The sequence below is a fragment of the Pezoporus occidentalis genome, unplaced genomic scaffold (genome assembly GCF_034315485.1).
Source record: "Pezoporus occidentalis ecotype Australia unplaced genomic scaffold, CSIRO_AGI_Poc_V1 ctg258, whole genome shotgun sequence".
NCBI lineage: Eukaryota > Metazoa > Chordata > Aves > Psittaciformes > Psittacidae > Pezoporus > Pezoporus occidentalis.
Genome location: NW_026914480.1, coordinates 19,876 through 35,270, shown reverse-complemented (window position 1 = coordinate 35,270; position 15,395 = coordinate 19,876). Strand labels below are relative to the sequence as shown.

At 52.0% G+C, this 15,395-nt stretch overlaps 3 protein-coding genes across 5 annotated transcripts in view; 1 reads left to right on the top strand and 2 right to left on the bottom strand.

Annotated features, from left to right (window-relative positions):
* Nucleotides 1-3,203, bottom strand: part of GALNS (galactosamine (N-acetyl)-6-sulfatase) — a 48,785-nt gene extending 45,582 nt beyond the window's left edge. For all 3 annotated transcript variants that reach the window (XM_062623676.1, XM_062623675.1, XM_062623677.1), the window contains exon 1: nucleotides 3,078-3,203. In XM_062623676.1, coding sequence (XP_062479660.1) covers nucleotides 3,078-3,176 — 99 coding nt within the window. In that variant the 5' untranslated portion in view covers nucleotides 3,177-3,203. The remainder of the gene's footprint in view (nucleotides 1-3,077) is intronic.
* Nucleotides 3,204-3,206: 3 nt separating this feature from the next.
* TRAPPC2L (trafficking protein particle complex subunit 2L) lies at nucleotides 3,207-7,094 on the top strand. Its single transcript, XM_062623679.1, has 5 exons — nucleotides 3,207-3,292; nucleotides 4,760-4,932; nucleotides 5,948-6,035; nucleotides 6,143-6,222; nucleotides 6,914-7,094. The coding sequence occupies exons 1-5, from the start codon at nucleotides 3,260-3,262 to the stop codon at nucleotides 6,957-6,959; spliced, it is 420 nt and encodes a 139-aa protein (XP_062479663.1). The 5' UTR covers nucleotides 3,207-3,259; the 3' UTR covers nucleotides 6,960-7,094.
* A 3,467-nt stretch (nucleotides 7,095-10,561) lies between these two features.
* Nucleotides 10,562-12,155, bottom strand: PABPN1L (PABPN1 like, cytoplasmic). The gene is made up of 5 exons (XM_062623717.1): nucleotides 12,096-12,155; nucleotides 11,564-11,628; nucleotides 10,995-11,101; nucleotides 10,803-10,890; nucleotides 10,562-10,702 (listed from the first exon to the last, which is right to left on the bottom strand). Exons 1-5 carry the CDS (start codon nucleotides 12,148-12,150, stop codon nucleotides 10,571-10,573), a joined length of 447 nt encoding a protein of 148 aa, XP_062479701.1. The 5' UTR covers nucleotides 12,151-12,155; the 3' UTR covers nucleotides 10,562-10,570.
* Nucleotides 12,156-15,395: the final 3,240 nt, after the last annotated feature.

Genomic DNA, 15,395 nt, shown 5'->3' with positions numbered 1-15,395 from the left:
CAGCTGCAAAGTCTGACCGTTCAGCCCCTGGCTCTCTTTGCAGTGGATCCCAGGACTCCACCTCAGCCTGCTGGACCTGGCAATCCATCTGTGTATATGTAACTAGAAATGCAAAGCAAAGCTCTAAACCCCAAAGAAGTGCTGCAGGAAAAGGGAGGAAGCATTTATTTGAGAAGCAAGTTCTGGAGAGAAACCTGACAGAGGCATCACGTCTTGAAATGTGGAGAAACCAGTGTCTTGCTTATTTGTAAGACAGTGGGGTTTCACCCTGCATCTTCTCCGGGCATATGAGGGGTCATACCCCAGGAGAATCATAAAATTACTATCATGCTGTCTACATTCATTGCTGAAAACTATTACTGGTAATAATACAAATAAAACTGACTTAAAACAGAAGGTTCTAGAAGGGAACAATTTAATGAGCAATTAGGCACCATGGTTGCTAGAGATTATATTATGCTTTAAAAAAGGCAATAGCTTTCTTTAATATAGATGCGTATCAGGTGAGCAACTGATAGAGAGGGTGTAACGTACTGAGGTTTTTAGAAAGCCATCTGTTTGGCCCCATCTGAGAGTCCAACATTTACACTGCAGTGGTGCAGTTTGGAAAAGAAAACTATTGGAGAGCTGCAGAGCTGTCTGCTGAGGTTGGAGCAAGGAGCAAATAAACATTACAGCCTACCACTAGGATGTGGAATTAAAATGAATTCAGTGGGATCACCACCCAATTCTCCATTCTTCAGTATCTTTATCATCAAGGAAGAAAGAGAAAAACAGTATCGTGTTGTTCCAGTTCACAATCACAGAAGTTACTGAAGGATTAAAGTAAAAAAGACCATGGAGATGCATTTTTAACTAACACATTATCAAATAAATAGATAGTTCATAGAAGGTTCAGTCAGGATCTGTACCTTATCATGTCTCACACTGTAACAACACTTCTGGAGTGGGATAATCACTGTCCCAAGGAACTTTCATCTTGAATATTACAAATGCCAGCTGGGAAAGGAGATGTGTGGGGGGCATATTCCTGAATGGGGAATTGAGATGGACTGCCGAAGGCTCAGCTGGGCAGAAAAACTCGTCTTACAAGGTAATTATCTTGTATTGGAGTGTAGAAACACAATGAAAACCAGTCATGCTGAATCCCCAGAAGGAGCCAAACAGGCGATAAGAGCTTGCCCACCCTTCGAGGCACACACCCACCCTCATTTGCTTAAAACACATGCAGCTTAAAACAGAACACAACACGTTCCTACCACAAACACACCTGACAGATGACACCAAAGTATTCAGGACAGAAGCAAACCAGGAAGATGCCAGCAACAGGATTGTGTTGGAAAATAACATATTTCCTTGCCCAGGTGGCTAAGACCACCCCAGGCTGCAAAAGTGAAAAGACTTTTAATTGGAAATAAATCTGTGATTATTTCCATTTTTTAGTGATTTATTGCCTTTTTTTTTTCCCCTCCCCCTCAGTTCAGAAGGCAAAATTTAGCAGAATTAGTTTTCTTCTGGTTAAGTTTTTCAAGAGGTAAGTGTGGGTTTCTAAAACATTTCCTTAAACATCTTGGGAGTTTATTCCTCTACACTTGTAGACGAACCTTATTCAGTGCTACTACAGATACCTCCATTGCTGTTATTGGAAGATATTGTCACGATTATTTTTGTAGGCTACAAAACCAAGCCTTAACTTCAGGGTGATTCTACCAAGGCTTGAAAATCACCGAGACACCCTGTTTTTCAACATGCACCAGCCAGGGGAATCCTTTGCCAAGGACTGCGGAGTTCATTTCTCATCATGCTCAGTCATTATAAATGGACTAATAGATGACATTATTAAACCTGTAAGGTATGTAGGTGTTGTATGCACCTCTTCCAAAAGGCTTGTGCATGGGCTTGACTGTACAGGTCTGAGAAGTCTCACTTGTTTTCAGCAGGGCATGAAGAATAACAAGGGGTTTGTGTGCAGTCTCCAGCACAAATCACCTCGGGAAGTTCTGTCCTGAAGGAGGGGCAGGGCAGGGGTACACCAGACCTACCACCATTTCTTCACCACTTTTTACACAAAATTAGGAAAGGAAATGAGGAAGAAAGCAACTGAGCATGAGGAAGTACTTACACGAAGTCCTTACAGGCTTATTCAGATATTCCTGCTTATTTCAATCAAACTTTTCCAGACCGCCACATCAACCCACACCTGAATCACTGTGCTGGAGGCCTCTGACCATGAATCACGGCAGACCCTGCTCACGTGCCATCACACGGGCTGAATATGAAGCCCTGGAAGGGATGATGTGTGAATCTGGGAACTGTAACCTAGGCTGGATCATGCCCACAAAGAACACCAGGGCCCCATGCCCTTGGGTGCCATGGTTTAGTGTGAGGTGTCCCTGCCCATGGCAGGGGGGTTGGAACTGGATGATCTTAAGGTCCTTTCCAACCCTAACTATTCTATGGTTCTATGATTCCATTCACATCAGGGATAGCTCTGCAGGACTGAGATGGAGCTGATGGAGCACAATGAAGCAAACAAATGCTCAAGACGCACTCGCAAAAGAGAAGCCTCTCCAGGCCCAAAATCGCCCCTGGATGTGCACTTAGGACACCCAAACCCAGCGTAATTTGCAGGGTAAGGCTCATGGGGAACCAACCTGATGAAACTGCACCAGTGCAGCTTTGGACCCCTGCCCATGCGCCTCAATACCCCAGTGAGCTCAGGGACCACCACCACGCACACACCACACACACTCCCCATACACCAGCGCAACGCGTTTGACAGCAGCCATGCCCACAGGGTGCCGGTGCTCAAACCATGCCCCTCATAGAACCCCACAGGCGCCCCTCCGCCAGCCCTGGGAGCCCCCCCTCACCACAAGGGCCCTGCTCCCACCCCAGTGACCCACCGCAGCCCACACCCCATAACACGCACTCTATGGAGCCGAGTCCCCACTTTACCTCAGCCACACCGGCCCCTTCCCATGGACCCAAATCCCCCTCAGCGTCACCCCCCACAAGCGACTTCCTCCCAGTGACACGGACCACCACAGGCTTCCCCCCCCCCCGGCCCCACTCACGTCGTCCATGAGGAGCAGGACGATGTTGGGGGGCGCGGAGGCCGCGGCGAGGCCTAGGGCCCAGCACAGGCCCAGCGGCACCAGCACCGCCTTCGCCATGGCAACCGCCGCACCGCGCTGCTGCCGCGCCTCACGTGACAGGCGGCCCGCGTGACGGGACGCGCGGTGGAGGCGGGGACAAGATGGCGGTGTGCATCGCCGTGATCGCCAAGGAGGTGGGGATGGACCTCGGGCTGTGGGGCCGGAGCAGGGGCGGATGGAGTGGGGATGGGCCTCGGGTTGTGGGGCACGGGAGCTGTGGGGCCTCAGGGGAGGTGAGGGGAGAGATCAGGTTGTGGGGCCTGAGGGTGGCAGGGGGTCAAGTGCAGCAGTGGGGCCTGAGGAAGGGTGAGGGGAGATCTCAGGTTGTGGGGCCTGAGGGTGGCAGGGGGTCAAGTGGAGCAGTGGGGCCTGAGGAAGGGTGAGGGGAGATCTCAGGTTGTGGGGCCTGAGGGTGGCAGGGGGTCAAGTGCAGCAGTGGGGCCTGAGGAAGGGTGAGGGGAGATCTCAGGTTGTGGGGCCTGAGGGTGGCAGGGGGTCAAGTGCAGCAGTGGGGCCTGAGGAAGGGTGAGGGGAGATCTCAGGTTGTGGGGCCTGAGGGTGGCAGGGGGTCAAGTGGAGCAGTGGGGCCTGAGGAAGGGTGAGGGGAGATCTCAGGTTGTGGGGCCTGAGGGTGGCAGGGGGTCAAGTGCAGCAGTGGGGCCTGAGGAAGGGTGAGGGGAGATCTCAGGTTGTGGGGCCTGAGGGTGGCAGGGGGTCAAGTGCAGCAGTGGGGCCTGAGGAAGGGTGAGGGGAGAGATCAGGTTGTGGGGCCTGAGGGTGGCAGGGGGTCAAGTGCAGCAGTGGGGCCTGAGGAAGGGTGAGGGGAGATCTCAGGTTGTGGGGCCTGAGGGTGGCAGGGGGTCAAGTGCAGCAGTGGGGCCTGAGGAAGGGTGAGGGGAGATCTCAGGTTGTGGGGCCTGAGGGTGGCAGGGGGTCAAGTGCAGCAGTGGGGCCTGAGGAAGGGTGAGGGGAGATCTCAGGTTGTGGGGCCTGAAGGTGGCGGGGGAGCTATGGGGCATGAGGAGAGGAGAGGTGAGTGGAGAGCGTGTGGGTCTGTGGTTGTGGGGCCTAGCAGAAGCAAGGAAGGGAGCAGGACTGGGGCCGTGGGGCTGGTTGTGGGGTAGGGGTGATGGGAAAGGGCCGGGTCCCAGGTTGTGGCGCATAAGTAGGGGTGAAGGGAGTGGGACAGAGCCTTGGTGGGTATGTGGGGGAGCAGGGCAGGCACTGGAGCTGGAAGTGAGCTGGCTGGGACCAGGGCAGTGACTGCAGGGGCAGCGTGAGGGTGCCCTGTGGTGTTATGCTGCCAGGGGAAGAGGTGGGTTTTCCTCAGAAAGAGGGGGAGAGAGGCTCTGCTGGGGCAGGTCAAACAGTGGAGAGACCTGAGCCTTGTGCAGTGCCTCCCTTTTGCAGCTGATTCTCCTGGTGCTGGTATATGGAGATCTGCACAAGTGCTACAAGGTGTAAAGGGGAGCTGTGCATGTGAAATGCTTACAATACCTTACTTCTGACAGCAGCAGTTCTTTGGGTAGGAGCACTGTCGTGGCATCACTTGTACAGCAGAGCGGACACTCCTACTCAGTGTAGTTTGCTCTGCTCCTCAGAACTATCCCCTGTACATCCGGAGCGTTCCAACTGAGAACGAGCTGAAGTTCCACTACACCGTGCACACTTCACTTGATGTCGTGGATGAAAAGATCTCTGCAATGGGCAAGGCCCTCGTAGATCAGAGGGAACTGTACCTAGGGCTCCTCTACCCCACTGAGGACTACAAGGTGTATCTTTCTGATGCCTTTTCCCATGCCATTTTGTGTTTATTTATGTATTTATATGTATTTATTTACATGTATTATTGTGCATTTATTTATGTATTTATAGAAGCCCCTTCTTTCTTGGAAGGGGCTCTGCATAGAAAGCCTTTCTTCCTACTTGGTGCTGTATTAAAGACATCAGCATAAAACACATGTCCTTGTTCACTGACCAGTTTGTCACATAGAGGCTCAGGTTTGGTGCCTTGGTCAGTTCAGAAGCTGCTTCACTGCCCACCGGGCAGTGGAAAACCCTACTTTTACCCTACATGAGGGAGTGCAATGTATGATGAGTGCCTGGTCCAACTAGACTTCACCTTTCACTGACTGGGTGCTTTAGTCCCTGCTTGGCTAAAACACTTGACTGACTAGAATAAAGCTTAAACTCTTTAATACCACCAGTGAAAGTAGCAGGAGTGTGAAGGTCTCTGGCAAAGTACCTAAATCCCGTGTACCTAAATGTGGTCTGATTTCTTTATACTCCATGGCCATGTTTATAAGTCACAGAATTGATCTTTGAGCTTTCTTCATCTTTTCCTCTGAATCCCACAGATGGGAGTTATCTGCAGGCCTGAATTCTGGGTTTTTATAACCTGGTTGTTCATTTTTGAAGTTTCAGATCAGCCACACTGGCTGACATTGGAACGTCTCCCAAAGAATAAATAAGTTGGCTGTGTCATTAAAATGGTTTCCCCAAAATAGCTAGGGGGAGGCTGACTTTTGAAATTGCGAGGCATGCCTTACTGGCCAGTATAGGAGCAAGCTTGTCCTGGAGTTATGAAAGATGGAAGAAGTCAGATAGAAAAGGGATTCAGTTCCTGCCAAATAGCATCTTGCTTACCTCATCTAGTCCTAGCTACGTGCTGGGCACAGCAAGAATGTGTTGTTTCCTCTCAGCTTGTTTCTTTGAGTTTATGTCAGCCTGCATCAGTTGCTTTGCCAGGCTCCGGTGTGTCAGAAGCACTTGCCTTAACAGCTGCACAGATACGGCTATGTGACAAATTCCAGGGTGAAGTTTGTTATGGTGGTGGATTCTTCAAACACAGCACTTCGAGACAACGAGATCCGCAGTGTAAGTGCAGGACGTGAGCATGACTTACCAATCAGTGTTTTTTGCTACTTATTCATAAAGTGCTGAGAAGCAAAAAAAGTATTAATTAAACTACAATCTCTTTTCAGATGTTCCGAAAGCTGCACAATTCATATACAGATATAATGTGTAACCCCTTTTATAACCCCGGGGACCGTATCCATTCCAGGTGAGTTGAGCATACTAATATTTGTCATCTTTCTGGAACTTGCAGTATACCCACAATGTAACAGCAGCAAGAGCATGACCCCTGTGGCTGACCATTTCAGATGTTCATGCCTAACTGGAGAAGAGCTGTGTTGCCTTTGGGCCATTTCTGTGTAACAGAAAACTGATAGTCTCATGACTGCCTCACTCCTACCTCAGAACTGGTTGTAGAAACACTGATGCAAGAAAATTTGTTTCTTGGAGAGAAAAAAAAACATCACCTGTTTCGTAGGTGACAGAAATAAACATACCTGTAAGCAGAGCAGGTTAAAAAGTGAACAACTGCACTTGTTCAGGGCTTATCCTTGAGTAAGGACACGTGTAATTGGAAGGGCCAGTGCCTCCCATTTCTTACCTGTAATCTCACAGGGGATTTTAGTAATGTTTGGACCTTCTGTTGCCTGGGCAAAAACACCTTCTTACACTTTGCTGAGGTCTGCAGCTAGGGTGAAACCTATCCTTACTTTAGCTTAGTTAAAAGTCATTACTTACCCAACAAAGCATAGTTAAAGAATAAAACAGGGCATTCAGCATAGGGAAAACCATCTTGTTAACCAGCAAAAGACATTGTTAGCCATTGCCTTTGTTACAATAGGTGTGCTGGGCAGAACTAGCTGCTTCCTCTAATATTCTGTGTTCATTCCCTTCTCTAGGGCTTTTGATAATATGGTGAACTCCATGATGATGCAGGTGTGCTGAAGCACTGCCCCTTATCCATGTGTTGAGGACATCTCCCATGTGCAGCGGTGTGCATAAAGTGATGTATATATTGTCTTTGTTCTGTGCAATATTTTAAATTTATTCTGTGTAAATAAACTGGACACCTGCAAGGTCTTCATGCATTTCATCTCCAGCAAACCTGAGTATAGCACAGACATCACTGTTCATCTTTATGCCTTCAGGCAACATGTGAGAGCCAGCTCTTCCTTCAGGAAGGTCAGCCTGTGTCAGATAGGTTTGTTCCCTGCAGAAATGCATGCAGCTGTGCTTCTGTGCAAGTCAGATGTTTCTGTAGAAATTGAGCTTTGTGTAAAAACAGCAGTTCCTGCTGTGCTGATGATTAGAGCAAGAACAGCTGCACAAGAGGCAGCTAAGTGATTATTATTAGGTCAACCTAGATTTCAGTCAGCTGAGATGCAGAGTGACATTGATCCTCAGAAGCACTGGTGCTTCAGAGCAGTTCCTCTGAAGCAGGGGAAGCACATCAGCCACAGAAGTCCTTTTGCTCTTTTTCACCCCTCTTTGCTCAGGACTGTTCATTCTGACAGGAACATCACAAGCAATGCTCACTTCAAACATACTTGGGCTTTTGTCCTGGTTTTCCTGTTAGGAGCACTCAGATCTGTATGTACTTACTCCATTAGTTCTTGGAAAGAGAAAACTCTGCAAGTCAGCTGAAGGCTTCAGGTTTCTCTACACCCCCAGACACTGTTTACATACTTGAGAGAGCTCTGCCAATAGCAAACAGCTGGTCTCAAAACAGCACCTTGAACCCAATCAAACCTTGCACTGATCTTCCCTTCCTGGGGAAGGTCTTTGGGTGACTCACATTTAAGAGCACCTCCTGATATTCACACTCACACCTCATTCAGGCTGGCCAAGCACACTTAACAGCTATTTCTAGCCCAGGTAGCACAGCTGGGATAAATCCACACAAAAAGATTAAGACAGGATTGCACAGCTGCCTGGCTCATCCCAAACTAATCTCTATTAGCATCTCCTCCCCCTGCAGCTCTCTGCTGTTGTAATTAAAGACTGCCAAATCAATACCAGGTATTTGTATAGGAAAACCCCACAAAGTAGGCTAGAAAAGCTTCTTAATTGCTTGTGCAGTACATTCATACTACACAAGGCTGTGCAGCTACAGCATGGTCAGCAGAAGTAACACAGGCAGGCATAGGCACTAACCAGCTACTTGGTCACACACCTCTACTCCAAGTTTTTCCTGCCCCACATGCAGCAGTCTGTGCTTAAGCATCTAATAAGTTAAAAATCTATAAAACATAAGCTGAGAAGGATAATTAAGTAGTTGTACAGCTCCAAAGGATACAAGAAGCCTGGAGAAAGCCAGGTCAGTGTTGAGTCAACTCCAGTCTCACTGCAGACTATGTTCACACAGCAGGGTAATTTATTTTAAAGTGACATTTGCAATACCTTCTGAAACAGAGCTTCCATACATTTAAATCAACAACCTCCCAGATCATCAGAAAGTGCTGAAGCCTCTCCCACCATCTAACACACAGCTGCAGACTGCTATTCCAAAACATCTTCCTGTACATCTTCACTCTTTTCACTTCAGAGAGGGAATTCAGCATTTCAGAATCCAAATACCCAAAAGTAATTTTTGTTTAAAGTGAAAAAAAAAAAATTTACAAAGATACTAAAGTGAAAGTTTAAAGCCTAAGAAAAAATACTTTTTCTAAGTCTAAACTTAAGGTGTAGCTCAGATAGAGGCCAGTCTTGGGAAAGGCACAAAATCACCACAACATTGAGGGTTAAAGCCACCAGCTTTAAAACAAAGAGAAGTCTTTTAGGTTTCAAGGGGGCAAATCACTGGGCTCTTTATGCTGGCAATGCCTCCTGAGCTGTGAAAAGCTGCTTTAGGAATCAGTCACATTGGGGTTGGAGGAATCCTAACCAAAGATTAGTGTGAGAATTGCATAATAAAACCGATTTCAGTGCAGAACTTCACTCAGCTGAGCTTACACCATTCCCACCCAGGGACTCCTGAGGGGAGTAAAGAGGAAGATCAGACCAAATTTGCAACAGTGGAGATGGTTTTGTGAGAAATAAAGTGGAAAGACGAGTTGGCAGCACCCACTGATCCCTACAACTTTGGGGTACAAGCAGGAACAGGGACAAAGGGGTTGTTGACTTCTTAAATAAGAGGGAAGGATTTTGTAACACCCAGGTTTTGTTTAGGCATCAGAGAGATACAGAGGCTTCCACAGAAACAGCAAGGGGTGGTTTTCTCCCCTTCCCTAGTTATTACATGTACAAGAGCAGTGAGCTAAAAAACAGACCCAGACCACACAATTGGCTCCATTCTCTTCCCAAGAGGAAGGTCAGAAATGCACAAGGCTGATGAAGCTCCCCAGCAGTCAGATCTAGAGCCACAACCCAGGACTTTCTCCACTGATCTGGAGAAGAGTCTTTGGAAAGGTCTTTCTTACAAGCAAGAGACAGCAGCATCCAGCTTCTGTACAAAATGCTGGCAAAGCTGAAGGACCTTCACGGGTTGAGCATCCTCATAGGTCATGAAGGATATCTGGACAGCGAGAAGCTAAACCAAACCTTCTAGTGCAGCCTTTGTCCACGGGATGAGAATGAGCCTTGATGGTTTGGGGCATCTCTTCCCTCCTGAGGGTAGAGTGTTCTCTGGAATAAGACTGTACTTGATGGAAACCCCATAGCAAACCTAAGGCGAGTCCCTCTGGGATGCTGTCAGGATGTGCAGATGGAGCAGACCCAGTCTTCCACTGCCAGGCACATGGCTGCTTTACCAGTAATCCTCACAGCTAAGCAGATGGCATTGTTCAAATTAATCTTTTTTGGCTACGCATGTTTTTAAATCTCTCCAATCCCATTTCCTCATTTCAGCCCAGTCGGCATCACCAGGGTAGTCCAACGCTTTCTGGTATGTAGTAAGGCAGCATCTTTGCCCAACCCCTAAAGAACAACAAAAACAGCATCCTGAAGCACAGGTGCGTTGCTCAGCTGTCAACTGTGCCAAAACCAGCTCCTTCACCCCTCCAAGAGCTGGATTCACCCTTCTGCCCCAGATAACCAAGACTAAGCCTCCAAAGCCAGGCACAGCTTGCACTGGTCAGGCTGGGAGCCAGTGACCACTGAAGTCCCCGCAGGGACAAGGAGACAGCAGCAGATTTCCAGGTGCTTCTTTCACCCCCAGAGCTCTTCTCTGCTTCTTCCCACAGTGCCAAAGGCACTGGGGCATCAGTGAAGCTAATCCACAGTGAGCTCACACATGTATGAGCAGCAGCAGGAGGTGTGTTGGAGAATAGCTCCAGGCCTGCACTGGGAATGCAGCGACTGCAGCATGGATGGGTTTGCTGTGCCATCACTGGGGGCTCACTTTGGTCCTTCACCCCACACGCCACCCCCCCAAGTGCACAGGCACGGGGATGATGTTTACAGCACAGAATGGGCCTGAGCCCTTCTCCTTCCTCCCACCCATTCCAGCTGCAGAGCCAAGAAGCTGAGCACGACCAGAACAAGGGGCAGCTCCTCCAGGGGTCTTACCCAAATACACAGGAACTCCCCCAGCTGGCCACGTACCCATATTCCCTCCCTCATGCGCTTGTGGACTGCTTTCCATAGGAGGATGCCCACTGGGTCATCCGTCTGCAGGCTTGGAAGTGGCCCTGGTAACCGCCACGGTTGGTGGTGTTGATGCCTGGCAAGTTGGTTCTTTTGGGGAGTACCTGGAAGGCAAAGTGTGGATCAGCCAGTGCCGATGGTCAGCACAGCCCCATGCACACAGAGATGGGAGAAATGCATGCAGCACCCCAGGGTGCTGCTTACCTTAATCACACGGCCTCTGAACAAGATCCTGTTCAGCGACATTGCAGCCTTCATAGAGCTCTGCTCTTCAAACTCAATGTAGGCATACCTGCAATGGGATGGGGTGAGCACAGCCCCAGGGACACCCCACTGCTCCCACAGGATGGGGAGCACAGGGCAGCACCCTGGAGACCCCAGCAGCGCAGCACTGACCCTTTGGGGTACCCCGAGAACCTGTCGCAGATGATGGTCACTCTTTTGATCTTCCCGCAGCAAAGGAAGAAAGACTCCAGCTCTTCCGCCGTGGCCCCATAATCCACCTGCAAAGACAGTCTCAACTCCTCCAGTGCCACCAGCCAGCCCCCCATAGCCTATGGGTCTACATTCACACACCATCACCGAGACTAAGGACCCAGCTGACCCTTCTCGCACCATCTCCTGAGGTTCAGAAGGTCCCTTCCAGCTGAATGCTCCAGCCTGGAAACCCAAACCCAAGAGACAGCTCCCCTGGCTTTGGGGGCACAAGCAACAACACAAACCCCGCAGCTTCCAGCAGGGCATTTTGGGGAGCTGACACAACAGATTATCTGCAAGTGGTTGGAAACCATAAGGAGATGCTGAGCCACAATCCCAGTCTGGGCTGGGCAGAGGAGAAGCATTTGGGATCGAACCAGCCAGCCTTCACTGCGGGGTGGATGTACCCTGTGTGAGGGATCTCAGGCATATGTCCAACTGGACCAGGAGCAGGGAAGATGGGGTCCGCTCCAGGCTTTCCCACTTACGTTGCCCACATAGATGGATTTCTGGTCAGACTCTGCCTTGTTATGGATTTCCTTTGAGGAGACACCTGCAGAAACAAGGGTTGCTTTGTCCTGCTGGTGGAGGTCTGCTACCACAACAACCACCACCAAGCTGACATACTGCAAAGCTCCCCAGGTCCCCTGTCACATCCAGGCACATCAAATCCCCACACTACTGCATCTGCCTCCTCCATCCCCTTTGCCCTCTTTCTCTTCAGAATACAACCCAAACCACAGCGTAACTGCTCTGTTGAGGCTGTTGGCGCTAAACTCAATTAATTAACTGAATTAAATGTAATCAATTTACTGCAGCTTTGCCTGCACACATATGAGGTAAGAGTGGATATAACTTGCATTAGCACCATGCCACACCTGGGACCCTATCCTTCATTCACCTTCAGTGTCCAGCCCCAGGCTGTCCAGAGAGGCACAGCCACATGCTCTGGCTCCAGCTCCCACCCTGTGCCCCAGCCATGTCCCTGGGTGTACAGCAGCACCCAGGAACAGCCCATACCTGGCTCCGAGTTCCCAGGAAGGCTGCTCTCAGCTTCCAGCTGCACCTTCTTCATGCTCTCAGCCTTCTCCATCACTCTGGTTTTGATGGCCTGTAGCTCCTGAAACCCCAACCAAGACATGGATGAGCAGTGCATGAACACGGATACCCTGACCCCTCTCCCCACTCTGTGCTGCACAACATGCACCTCCACCTGCAGCTGGGCACAAGGGTGGGCCGGAGACAACAAAAGGGAGTTTATCTCCCAGCTCCACTAGGGAGTAAACCCACAGGTATTTCCTTTCCCATGCTTGCAAAGCAGCAGGCACAAGGCCAGCAGGAAAGGGGGGGGGGGGAAAGGCAGGACTTGCCCCGCCACATTGCTCCCAGGCCGCACGGAGGGAGCCGTGCTTCACCCAAAGGCAAACCCACCCCCTTTCAGCCCTGTGCTCCTGGTTTGAGCTCACAGCGGCTTAAACTCCCCTGCCTGCAGCAGGAAGCTGCCCCCTGCTCCACCCCACAGAGCCCCACCGCTTGCCACAGACCTGCACCCCGAACACGCCGCGCTGCTTTCTGGGCGCGCCGCCACGTGTGGATCTCCCGCGCAGGACGCCTTTCACACAGCAAAGACCAATCAGGGCAGGGCACGGCGCCAGGCTCCGCCCCCTGACGGCAGGCCGGAAGGAGCGGTCCTGCCCACCTGGGACCCTGTGGCCGCAGGTTCGAGTCCTGGGGGTGGGAGAAGACAGGCACGGGTCGTAGGGCCCGTTCTGGGGGCTCCCCCCATCCGCCTTGTCCACCCACCCCGCTGGGGGTGCTGGGGACCGCAGTCAGCTCCCTGGCACGGTGCGAGCAGCAGGGCACCCCAACAGGGTGCAGCATCTGCAGCAGGGCACCCCAACAGGGTGCAGCATCTGCAGCAGGGCACCCCAACAGCGTACACATCTGCAGCAGGGCACCCCAACAGCGTGCACATCTGCAGCAGGGCACCCCAACAGGGTGCAGCATCTGCAGCAGGGCACCCCAACAGGGTGCAGCATCTGCAGCAGGGCACCCCAACAGCGTACACATCTGCAGCAGGGCACCCCAACAGCGTGCACATCTGCAGCAGGGCACCCCAACAGGGTGCAGCATCTGCAGCAGGGCACCCCAACAGGGTGCAGCATCTGCAGCAGGGCACCCCAACAGCGTACACATCTGCAGCAGGGCACCCCAACAGCGTGCACATCTGCAGCAGGGCACCCCAACAGGGTGCAGCATCTGCAGCAGGGCACCCCAACAGGGTGCAGCATCTGCAGCACGGCACCCCAACAGCGTGCACATCTGCAGCAAGGCACCCCAACAGCGTACACACCTGCAGCAGGGCACCCCAACAGGGTGCAGCATCTGCAGCAGGGCACCCCAACAGGGTGCAGCATTTGCAGGAGGGCACCCCAACAGGGTGTAGCATCTGCAGCAGGGCACCCCAACAGGGTGCAGCATTTGCAGGAGGGCACCCCAACAGGGTGTAGCATCAGCACCAGGGCACCCCAACAGGGTGCAGCATCTGCAGCAGGGCACCCCAACAGGGTGCAGCATCTGCAGCAGGGCACCCCAACAGGGTGCAGCATCTGCAGCAGGGCACCTCAACAGGGTGCATCATCTGCAACAGGGCACCCCAACAGGGTGCAGCATCGGCAGCAGGGAACCCCAACAGGGTGCATCATCTGCAGCAGGGCACCTCAACAGGGTGCATCATCTGCAGCAGGGCACCTCAACAGGGTGCATCATCTGCAGCAGGGCACCTCAACAGGGTGCAGCATCGGCACCAGGGCACCCCAACAGGGTGCAGCATCTGCAGCACGGCACCCCAACAGCGTGCACATCTGCAGCAAGGCACCCCAACAGCGTACACATCTACAGCAGGGCACCCCAACAGGGTGCAGCATCTGCAGCAGGGCACCCCAACAGGGTGTAGCATCGGCACCAGGGCACCCCAACAGGGCGCAGCATCTGCACCAGGGCACCCCAACAGCGTACACATCTGCAGCAGGGCAGCCCAACAGGGTGCAGCATCTGCAGCAGGGCACCCCAACAGCGTACACATCTGCAGCAGGGCACCCCAACAGGGTGCAGCATCTGCAGCAGGGCACCCCAACAGGGTGTAGCATCGGCACCAGGGCACCCCAACAGGGCGCAGCATCTGCACCAGGGCACCCCAACAGCGTACACATCTGCAGCAGGGCAGCCCAACAGGGTGCATCATCTGCAGCAGGGCACCCCAACAGGGTGCAGCATCTGCAGCAGGGCACCCCAACAGGGTGTAGCATCTGCAGCAGGGCACCCCAACAGGGTGCATCATTGGCACCAGGGCACCCCAACAGGGTGCCTCATCTGCAGCAGGGCACCCCATCAGGGCGCAGCATCTGCAGCAGGGCACCCCAACAGGGTGCATCATTGGCACCAGGGCACCTGTGCTGGGTTCAGCAGTAGCAGTCATTTTTCTCCTCCTTGGTAGCTGGTGCAGTGCAGTGTTTTGGCTTTCGGCTTGGGAACAGAGCTGATAACAGGATGTTTTGGCTTGGCCAAGGACTTTGTGAGCCTCATGCTCTGCCAGGGAGGAGGGGAAGCCCGGAGGAAGCAGAGACAGGACACCTGACCCAAGCTAGCCAAAGGGGTATTCTATACCACAGCTTGCCGTGCCCAGGATGTAACTGGGAGTTAGCCAGAAGGGCTGGGAGACTGCAGGGTTGGAGGAGGTATCGGTCGGTGCTTGGTCGGGGCTGGGGGGGGCGAGTTATCGGTTGACTGGTGGTGAGATGATGTATTCTCTTCCCTTGTTATTTCCTTTATCATTATTATTACCGGTGGTAGCAGCAGTGATCTGTGTTATACCTTAGTTACTCAACTGTTCTTATCTCAATCAGTGGGAGTTGCATTCTTTTCTATTCTCCTCTCCGTCCCTCCAGGAGTAGGGGGAGGGAAAGAAGGGGGGGAGTGAGTGAACAAGTTACCTGACTGGGTTTAAACCATGACAGCACCCCAACACGGTGCATCATCTGCAGCAGGGCACCCCAAAAGGGTGCATCATCTGCAGCAGGGCACCCCAACAGGGTGCATCATTGGTACCAGGGCACCCCAACAGGGTGCATCATCTGCAGCTGGAAGAGAACATCCCTTTGCGTTCCCTGCGGACAACCCTGAATGCCCCTCACCATGGACACCCCTCTTCAGGGTTGGACACAGGTCAGTGACCGACCCAGTGGCTACATTGAACCCCCCCTGGGTTAGGCACACAAGGTGCTGCCAGGGTGAGGCACAGCACAAGTCCAGGCTCTGATT

What these genes read in the sequence shown, in the direction of transcription:
- TRAPPC2L (XM_062623679.1), top strand. Translation starts at nt 3,260, where the DNA reads ATGGCGGTGTGCATCGCCGTGATCGCCAAGGAG. An exon ending in TCGCCGTGATCGCCAAGGAG is followed by an intron (nt 3,293 to 4,759) that starts GTGGGGATGGAC and finishes TCTGCTCCTCAG; the next exon opens with AACTATCCCCTGTACATCCG. An exon ending in GGGGACCGTATCCATTCCAG is followed by an intron (nt 6,223 to 6,913) that starts GTGAGTTGAGCA and finishes TCCCTTCTCTAG; the next exon opens with GGCTTTTGATAATATGGTGA.
- PABPN1L (XM_062623717.1), bottom strand. Translation starts at nt 12,150, where the DNA reads ATGAAGAAGGTGCAGCTGGAAGCTGAGAGCAGCCTTCCTGGGAACTCG. An exon ending in TCCTGGGAACTCGGAGCCAG is followed by an intron (nt 11,629 to 12,095) that starts GTATGGGCTGTT and finishes TTGTTTCTGCAG; the next exon opens with GTGTCTCCTCAAAGGAAATC. An exon ending in TTCTCGGGGTACCCCAAAGG is followed by an intron (nt 10,891 to 10,994) that starts GTCAGTGCTGCG and finishes ATCCCATTGCAG; the next exon opens with GTATGCCTACATTGAGTTTG.